The sequence below is a fragment of the Choristoneura fumiferana genome, chromosome 6 (genome assembly GCF_025370935.1).
Source record: "Choristoneura fumiferana chromosome 6, NRCan_CFum_1, whole genome shotgun sequence".
Classification (NCBI taxonomy): domain Eukaryota; kingdom Metazoa; phylum Arthropoda; class Insecta; order Lepidoptera; family Tortricidae; genus Choristoneura; species Choristoneura fumiferana.
Genome location: NC_133477.1, coordinates 18338370 through 18348921, shown reverse-complemented (window position 1 = coordinate 18348921; position 10552 = coordinate 18338370). Strand labels below are relative to the sequence as shown.

General features: G+C 37.8%; 1 protein-coding gene across 1 annotated transcript; it reads right to left on the bottom strand.

The window, feature by feature from the left end:
- Positions 1-7017: 7017 nt before the first annotated feature.
- On the bottom strand, positions 7018-10346 carry LOC141428717 (uncharacterized). The gene is made up of 3 exons (XM_074088726.1): positions 10231-10346; positions 8111-8192; positions 7018-7327 (listed from the first exon to the last, which is right to left on the bottom strand). Exons 1-3 carry the CDS (start codon positions 10321-10323, stop codon positions 7047-7049), a joined length of 456 nt encoding a protein of 151 aa, XP_073944827.1. The 5' UTR covers positions 10324-10346; the 3' UTR covers positions 7018-7046.
- Positions 10347-10552: the final 206 nt, after the last annotated feature.

The window sequence follows — 10552 nt, the reverse complement described above, 5'->3', positions numbered from 1 at the left end:
TGTACTTTAAGACTTAGTAAACTTTTGGTTCACAGGGGTGTAAATCACATTATCACAAATTTTGCTTTCAATGGGTCGTATAGGAAAGTTTAACTTCTTCTTATGGCAATAACTCAGGCCGTTTCAAAGAGTAAAAAAATCGCGTTATTCCATACTTTTGATTATATTATTATTAGGCTGCGGTCTTAAGAAATCTAAATAAACGTTAAAATATTTGATGGTCGTAAAGGACACTTGAATAAATTACAGCTTTTGCGCCGTATGTCTTAAATTTTTTTCGAGGCAATAAAGGGAGAGTAGAAATATGGGTCGGTGTTTTTAACATACTTTATATTTACTGCCTTGATGTTTATACAAAGCAGTTTTTTTGTTCTTTATATCCCAAATTTTGAAAATAACTGTGTTTAGGGACTAAAACAACACAGGTCGTAAAGGACATTTATGAACGAATTTCCTTGCGTGGATTATACAGATCGATAGAGAAAAAAAAACTGTATAAGATGCCATAGAGAGTGCCTTTACGCCCAAATGTCCTTTACGCCTTTTGAGCCCCAAGGTATCGATTTAATTTTTACCTTATCTCGTCGGAAAAATTCCAGTACCTAACCTACCCACGTGTCGCTCACATAATTATTCTGTAGTAGATACACAATTCGTGGTGGTCTTGTGGTTTGACCTATCGCCTCTCAAGCAGAGGGTCGTGGGTTCAAACCCCGGCTCGCACCTTTGAGTTTTTCGAAATTCATGTGCGGAATTACATTTGAAATTTACCACGAGCTTTGCGGTGAAGGAAAACATCGTGAGGAAACCTGCACAAACCTGCGAAGCAATTCAATGGTGCGTGTGAAGTTCCCAATCCGCACTGGGCCCGCGTGGGAACTACGGCCCAAGCCCTCTTGTTCTGAGAGGAGGCCTGAGCCCAGCAGTGGGACGCATAAAGGCTGGGATGATGATGATGACATACACAATATGTTTTAGGCGAATCTTTGAGCAAGTTTTTTTATCAAGGTGTGTTCAAACGGATAACTAAACGATACACGAGACATAGTTTCTCACTTGACTCTTTGTTCGAACACACACAAAGTGCTAACGATTAATCTGCAACATGTCGGGCATGAAAAGATTGTGTCCATCAGGACACCATTAGGTTTGGCATTAAGTATATTCTCTTAAACAGAGAATCGTGGATTTAGTTGTATTGTTGGTTTTAGTGTTTCACTATCCATTGACTAAATATATCTGACGGATAAATGTGATGCCGTCTCTGTTTGTTTTGTTCGAATAGACGGAGACGGCATCACATTTATCCGTCAAATAAAATTAGTCAGTGGGTGGTGAAACAGCCCCTAAGTCTCATTACTGTAAGGTGGTGGTCACAGATATAGTTGGTACTGATGGAAACAAAATAAACTCTTACTTTTTTTATGTGGTACTTAGAGCCTCACTGGAACCACTTGCTGGCTGCAGTACAAATGGGCCGGCTCGACCGGGTTAGTACCACACTCCCACGGAATACTGGCGTGAAATAGTACTTTTGCTACTGTGTTTCGTCCGGTGAGTGGGAGATCCGGAGGCCCAACTCCCCTCCCTTCTCCCTCTCCCATTAGGCTCCCTTTTAGGCCCGCTATGCACCCGCAGTCCTATTAATGATGTAGGTGTCCATGGGCGGCGGTGACCACTTACCATCAGATAACCGCATGCTCGTTTGCCAGCTATTTGATATTTAAAAAAACCGGCCAAGTGCGAGTCGGACTCGCGCACCGAGGGTTCTGTACAAACCTGTATAATAGGTAGTAACTTTAAAATTATTAAAAATATTTTTATTATACGATTTAACTAAAAATTTACGGTTTTCGCAATTTTACCTTTATCTGTGCTATAAGACGTTGCTTCGTACCAAATTTCAAGATTCTGAGTTCACGGGAAGTATACCCTGTAGGTTTTGATTCCCTTGCGAGTTTCGAAAATTTGCGGAAATTTGCGGCATAAACGGCTGTATCTTTTGATTGCGTTGGCTTTGATTTTTTCACAGCTTCTAGGGACAGTAGACCTGAGTATTTGATGTAAATTTCAGCTTGAGAAAAAGGGTCTAGACGGACGGACGGACGGACGGACAATAATGAGATCCTATAAGGGTTCCGTTTTTTCGAGGTACGGAACCCTAAAACAGTAAAATCCTGGAAATTCAATTCAACCGTACCTACTTCAAATCATAAATCATTTATTTGTTTACCGGAACGTAGTCTTTTACAATGAAAGGTGGTAAATTAAAAAAATTATGTCCAATACATTCTGCTTTGGCCTAAGCATGTAAACATTTAGACAGCATGCTTATATCTAATTGCTGAAACTGTACTATTATTATTATTATTATTATTATAAGCATATGGATTATCCTAACAAAATTAAATGTCAAATTATATATTAAACTTAAAACCCGAAATTCAAACGTATACTAGGTACCATAGATCCAGCAGTGAAGTGGTAGTATAGTAAGTACCGCAGGTATAGTATAGAACATTTGTAAAATATTGAAGGTATTGTGCCGTGGTGGCCTAGTGGTTTGCCCTATCGCCTCTCAAGCAGAAGATCGTGTGTTCAAACCCCGGCTCGCACCTCTGAGTTTTTCGAAATTCATGTGCGATATTACATTTTAAATTTGAGCGAGGAAAACATCGTGAGGAAACCTGCACAAACCTACGAAGCAATTCAATGGTGTGTGTGAAATTCCCAATCCGCACAGGGCCGGCATGGGAACTACGAACTAAGTTCTCTCATTTTGAGAGGAGGCCTGTGTCTAGCAGTGAGACGTATATAGGTTGGGATGGTATTGTTCTCACCAGCGTATAGATATAAAAACATAGCCGTATATTTACGACTAAGTAAGTCTGCCTACAACGGCCGTAGCGAACCGAAGCACGTCCGTACCGATAAGAATTATTCTTTTATCTAGTAGTAAAATACTGTCTGACCCGCTTCTATCACTTTACGGCACTAATATAATCAGTATTGTACAGCTTTTATACGGGCCTTATAAAAAATAATATGGTCTACAACATGGCTTATTAAATTTTCATATTTAATTTATACAACATATTCGTCGTGTTTTATGTTCTGGAAGAAACAGTTAAGTCTGCGAACACGAATCTTCTTTCATACGTACAAAAGAGTATAGTTCTTATAAATAAACCGTTTTTAATGGCGAGATTTAAAAGTTTGGTATAATAATTTGACTAAAAGAAATTAATTGCAGGAAGTCGCAAGATTAACTTCTTTTTATTAGCTATCTTTAGTAAAGTATTACCTATTTATTCTTTACACTTTTAATTGGTATTTTTTTTCATTAATATCAGTAGTATTTATATCAATACGAGTATAAAACGAGCAAGCCACTTTCAGCTTTCACTCCTTTTGTTATCATATTTCTCACCCATATTCCTTTAATATGCTAACTACAAAAACAAAATCCGAAACAACTGGACGCTGTAATTAATTCACATTCAACACTCCAATAGTTATTTATGCAACTGTATCGTAATAGGGGTCCTTAAAACACGAGTGTGGTTTTATGAAACGATGCGTAGCTGAGTTTCATAATAGGGTCACATGAGTGTTTTAAGGCCTAACTACGTGCAGTTGCATACAATATTTTATCTATATCCATATATTAAATCCTCTATCATGTGTTCAAGAACCATTGAGAATGACCTGCATTAACGAGAACTAGGTAGGTATGTCTGCCCCACGAGCTGCGCCCGCTGCGCGCGCGACGATCTGCTGCTGTTTGTGCGCGCGGCGCGGCGCGCCCGGCGCTGTAATGATGTATTAAATCTCATTACGATATATACAGCCGTGTTCATAATAGAATCCAATGTCGTAATGCTGGTCATTATCTATGGTTTTTGAACGCATAATGGAGGATTTATTATATGGGTATAGATAAAAGTTTTTTTTAATCGCATATTTGTTATTATTTAGTCTTAAGTCTACAATAACACATTGCGTCGTTATTATCATTTCCAGACTTGACAACAAACTACTTCCCGCGTAACACTACATATGAATCCAAGCATATGAAAACAAAACATAACTTCCCTCTTCAGTTCCCGCTGTAGATTGGTGACATAAGCATACAAATTTAACTCATTAAACATACATATATGTATGCGCTATCACTAATTGCATAGTCGACTCAACCAGGCGGAATCAAAACACCGCCGGCGCTCATTGTCTATGTCAAAGCGGGTCTCAGACTGAGAGGGTCTAGGGATGTTCAATGTTTGTGAATACATCCGCAGTAGTTTCATTTTCATCATCATTATCATATCAGCCACAGGACGTCTACTGTTTATTTATTTATTTATTTATTTATTTTCGGAGAACCAACAGCTTTAATTTACTGTTGTGCATATAGGCCTCCCTCATAGAACTCCAGTTGCTTCGGCTGGAAGTGGTCGCAACCTGCGCCTTTAAGACATTCGACCATCTCCTTAGTGGACGTCTTTCGCTTGCTCCTTTTCTTTGCGAAGTGTTTTTGGAGGTTGCTTCTGAAGAATTCATTTTTATTCATTAATTTTTATTGTTTTTGTTTTTTTTATTATTTTTATTTTTAAAATATTTCGGTAAAAAATCTATCTATTTCTACACTTGACAGCCAGTGATCTTGGTCATACTTAATGATTTGAGCATTATAAAAATTGGCAACGTTGCATTTTTGTTAGTTTTCTCGATTATTCCATAAAAATATAATTAAATTAAAAATGTGGTCTGATAGAACTGTTCTTAATAGATAAGTTAATGTGTCTACTCTAATAATTATGCGTGATTGAATTTTATTTTCTTTAAAAACGTATTATGTTATTAAGGTTAAAGATTATAAAAATTATAACGAATATTATTGGAATAGAACATTAAGTTATAGAAAAACTTCTATCAGAAACATTTTTAATTTTAAATAAAATAGAAATATTTATTCGCACAAAACATAATAAAAATACATTAAAGAAAGAAAAGACAACAATATGCGAAATCGCGAAGCGTTCCCAGCTCAGCATATTGGCCGTGTAGGCAACGCTGGTCTTCCGCTGTGACCGCTTGGCGACAACGGAAGGCGACAAATTTCCTAGAAATATAAAAACAAAAAGCAATAAAATAAAACTTACTTACAATATACTTAAAAAAAAAAACCAAAAAACACAATGGAACTATAATTAACATTATAAACACTAACCACTTAGCATTTGCATCAAACCACCGACGTCGATATGACACGGACGTAAACACGGACGGACGGACGGTTTATGGAATAATCGAGAAAAACTAACAAAAATGCAGCGTTGCCAGCTCAGCAGGTATTAAACCTCTTAACCACTGAGCAGTTAAGATATTTAATATTGATTTAATTTGCTGCAAATTACAATATTTCGCTGCGACATCCCTAGTCATCTATTTGAGGCGTTTGAGTTAGACATTCCATTTGTGTTCGCATAATGCATGTGCTAAATTAAATGTGATTGAACAACGCTGTATTACCATGATTGCTTTATCAACGCTATATATCCTTCCCTCGTATAATAACATACATAATTATCGCCTTTTTGAGCAGAAAATTGCATTAAACGAAGCGAGTATTCTTGCCAAATTCTTATATTTACCTTCGTCAAATTTGTGACGGAATTGGTTATTCTTTTGAAGCATTTTTAACACTCATGAAAATGAAAAGAGTTGTGTATGATTGGTTTGTTTATTCATAATTATGATCCGAGCAAACTCGGGCAAACGTAACGTCGGACTAGATTTGGGTATTATCTATAATGAAGTCTTTGTGTAGAACAGCACCACGCGTTCCTTTTACGTTGTTTAAAAATCCGTGCAAAATTCATGTCAGCAAATTTAGTGGTTGAGATAACGAGATTTTACATTCGTAACTATCGATTTGAAGGCATAGTAATCTATTGAGTCCTAAGCTGCGAGGATCGTGGGTCAGATGCCAGGCTTGCGCCTCTGAGTTATTCGAAACTTACTTTAATGTAATTTCTGAGACAGTATGTATAGCTTTCATGAGTGTACATATGTATAGGTCGAGATAACATACTAATCCCGTGATAATATCGAAATGAAAATTAGCCTATGTGTTACGCCTCAGACCGAGACTGAATAAAGGCTGGTCATATTCCTAACCCAATAAACAATAAACAACTTGGCCAGTCTTCTGCCATTACAGCCTGTTTCTCCGAATACGCGGCAGCCACAGGCTGGGACAAATTCAATTTGTTTACCTATGTTAGCTTCAATGTTAATTTATATCAAGTGGGTTATACTAAACTTGATACGAACGGCCGTATTCCAAGTAATTCTTTTACCACAAAACTAGACAGTATTGTACTTTATTCTACATAAAAGCATCTTATCGGTACATAATGTTGAAAATAAAACAACCACATCAAAATTGGTTTTTATTTCAAGTAAAAAATTATCCGTTATTTGCACTATTTCGTAATTTGCATACACTGACGATCCTTTTGTGAATCTCTCCTGATATGTTTCTTGCATAAACGTAGCTATCATAAGGTCGCGCGCGGGTGAGCTAAATAATTGTTCCAGTACAATGATATGGACCTCCGCAAAGTAACACCTGATTAAATATATTATATATGTTTATAATGTATTTTTTCAGAAGGTAATAAGGAAATATCTATCATCTGCCGGACGTCTGACTTGACTATACGAAAGCATTTTCTATAAAACAATTCTACACCGGGTCGTGCTTTTAAGATTTAACATGCATGAATAGGTAACGACGCTATTTTGAACATGAAACTACCGTGAGACTCACTCTCACTCACTCACTCATATTAAACGAAAGTTAATCCGGATAACTCACGCCTTAAGTCAAGTTTAGCTCGACATACGTAACCACGCAATCACAAACCTGGCAGAAAAATAACATATCAAGTAAAACTAAGGGTATTTCTCGACGGCTTAAGCTTTGGCAGTAAAACCACATTGTCAGCGAAAAAAAGTTTTAATATTCTCCTCTATAAAAGTTACGTCATAACCAAATTGTCGTAAGGGGAGTTAGCAGCAGTGAGGAAGTTCAGTAACCTGTAGGTGCTTCGGTCGGTGACGGAGTGATAACCCCTCGTGTGATACAACTTGGGTTGTTGCATGTGGTTCCAACGATGCAGGGTCTTCCAGGTCGGTAGTGCGAAGACTGGGAGAGTCGGGCGCTTTGGTGGTGTTGGATTGCCGCGTGTCGGTAATACGGTTTCTGGTAAATCTGTGTCAGCTGTGAACGAACGCGTGGGCGGTACGGTTGGTTTTCTGGCTGCAAAAGTTTGTGACGTTACAGTGGATGGAGAGTTTTATACTTAGTTTAATGTACACGATAGGGTTAAAACAGAACTTAGCTGCGGAACTTCCTTAAATTATTACTAGATGTTACTTCTATTCATTGCTCTCAGAACTTTTTCCTTACCGTCCCTCTTTCAAACTCTAATTTCTACCTTTATTCATATACACTACTCAGTTATGGATCTCCTTACCGATAGACTTAAGGCGCGCAAAGTACACCTATTTTTATTTAATCTATCATCTTTTGTATGAATCTATCTACATACTTATGTTTGTTATATACGTATATTGTATGCACAGTATATATTTCGTTATTGCTCTAATCTAAAGTTGCACTTTGTTCTTTTTCTCTTTTTAGTATCGTTTTTCTTTTTAGGAAAAAGATGGTGGAGCGATTTAGGCTTATAAACAAGAAATTGGGTTGACATTGCGCCAGACTTGGAATTGTGGCGGTCAAACATGACTTTACCTAGCAGCGGGACTCTGTATCAGGCAAGTTATAAAACTACTAGCTTTTGCCCGCGACTTCGTCGGCGCGGACCTAGATTATCGCGCGGTGGTGCCTTCTACTGGAATAAAAAGTATCCTATGTTGATCCTTGGCGCTTAAGCTATCTCTATACCAAATTTCATCAAAATTGGTTCTGCGGTTTCGACGTGAAATCGTAACAGACAGACAGACAGACAGAGTTACTTTCGCATTTATAATATTAATATATATAGTAGGGAAGTAGGGATATAAGAACTTGAGTACTTACGGCCACCACTGCCCAGTCTTTTAATTCTCACAGGTTTCTTGACAAGATCTTTGAAAGCGGTCCAAGCACTGCTAACAGAATTCTGGAGCATACAAAAACATATAATTAGTTTACATAAATACATGACATTATTTGGAAAATTAGTGCCTTAATAGTTCACCTTCGAACGATTGACAATTACTTAGCATATATAATAAAGTTCAGGGATTCTGCGCGGTTTTAAAACTGCTATGCTAAGCCTTAAACGAATGCTCAAAATATTATTATTATTATAATTAGTCTACTCGTGACCACGGCCACTGTAATGTTGCCGAAACGTCGAGGTAAATATTACTCGTGTGTGTTAGCGTGATGAGTCATGTGCGTGGTATTTTGGCTAGTAGTATTTTTAATGATTACAATGGATATTGTAACTTATAACTAGAACAATAAGGTTGAATTTCCAAGTCAATGCATGTGGTTGCTAAATCGCCTCTACCTTTTTAAGGGTCAACTGAAAACCTCACATACTCAAACTGCGTGTTTCTATTTCAAAAACAGCCAGTATTAAAGTATCTAAATAATATAAAGATCTTGCTAATTAAAACATCTAATTGGCTAGATGAATTTAAAAAACTCACTACCTGGTTTAAAGTCTAATGTAATCTAAGCTTCTCTCAATTCTGAACAAAATAAATTTAGGTTTTCAGTTATTTAACTAACACCTGGCGCTCTGAGTCTCTTCAAAGATCTATCAAAGATACTCAGAGATACCACAGGAGACCGAAGAGCTGGCAGTTTCCTCGCTCAACGCATCAGTCTTGCGATCCAGCGGGGAAATGCAGCCAGCATCTTTGGTACCATGCCGCAGGGTCCATTTGTTAACAAAAGCTTGTAATAAAATATAATATGGACCATCCCAGAAAACACCATTTATGACTAATAAATAACTGTGTACATGACTTTACAAATGAATAAATTAATTTGATAATGACTAGGTAATAAAACTAACAAATTTAATAAAATATAAAGTTTATATACGTATATTAAAATCAAACAGATATTATGCGTATTTGCATGCGTAGTTAAAATGCACTCCATGTCTCGTACCAGTGAACATATACACATACTCGTATTTACTACGTAGATAAACTAAACATGCGTAAGGCTCCGTTTCCACCAGAGATGTGCGAGGATGTGTTGCGTGGAATATGTTTTTCATCAACCAATAGAAACGCTTCATTTACATATCCTCGCACAGCACATCTCTGGTGGAAACAGCTGAGCGTAGCGAGGCGAGGTAAATAAAGCGTTTCTATTGTTGTTGTTGTTAGCCTATTCTGTCCCACTGCTGAGCAAAGGCCTCCCCCCAATACTTCCACTGCTCTCTGTCCCCTACATACAAGGGCCAGTCCTTCAAGAAGAAGACCAGTTCATCCCGCCATCGCCGTCTAGGTCTGCCAGGTCGCCTTTTCGAGTTGGTGGGCATCCACTCGGTGGTTATCTTGGCCCAAAACTCGTCTGGCATGCGGCAAACATGGCCAGCCCTGTCCCACTTCAGCTTAGACGCCGAATTCTATTGGGTCATGAAAAACATATTCCACGCAACAGATCCTCCCACGCAGCCTAAACGTAGCAGAGCGAGAACGTGCTCTTTGAATTGATATTAAAAAGCTTTAGAGCTGATTACAACGTTTCTCTACTCTCTAGGCAATCACCGTAATCCCGAGTATCTACTTAGAGCTCTCTCAGGAATATTCTAATGTAGTAAATTATTTGACTAGATGAATATAAAGAAATATATATTTTCAAAATGAAATTAATGTATGCTTCGAAGTATTAAACCGTAAAACAGTCATTTCTCCGTTAATACTGTGGCCTTTGGTTACATAGGTTAGAAACCAGAAATAACCTAATCAACAGATTCTATTCAGCTTTGTCCAGAAGGTAGATACATGTGACGAGTACTAGGCCTTTATAAAGACCCAAGAGATCCCAATTCGACGCACACATGCCGACACGCGTTTTTATAGTCTGTACAGACGCCAAAACGGTACATCCAATTTAATTGTCATAACTAGATGTTCTAGCGTGTGACCCAACCATTTGTTTTTAATAGTAAGAGTCTATCCCTCACTCACCCCGATTTCCCAAGGCAGGTTGGTTAGAAAACCCAAAACAGTTGAATCCACACTCGAAGCGCACAGAACTAATATCAGAATCCATTTCATCATCACACGACCTTCTATACACACGTGCGAAGGGACAATGCCAGCTCTCAAATAACTTATAATAAAACTGTTGTGATAATATCTGCACCAAATGTAAGCAAGAGCGTATAAATTGACTCATCAGCCGGATGATAATTTCCGTCGAACGAATTGATTGAGAGAAATTGCATTTTGTTGTTACTAACCATTGACTTACTTTGTAGAGGAGGCCTGTACAATGCACATCATCATC

Coding starts and splice junctions, on each gene's coding strand:
- LOC141428717 (XM_074088726.1), bottom strand. CDS start 10,323: ATGATGAAATGGATTCTGATATTAGTTCTGTGCGCTTCGAGTGTGGAT. Junction 8,193..10,230: donor ACCTGCCTTGGGAAATCGGG/GTGAGTGAGGGA, acceptor TGTATGCTCCAG/AATTCTGTTAGCAGTGCTTG. Junction 7,328..8,110: donor AAGACTGGGCAGTGGTGGCC/GTAAGTACTCAA, acceptor AAACTTTTGCAG/CCAGAAAACCAACCGTACCG.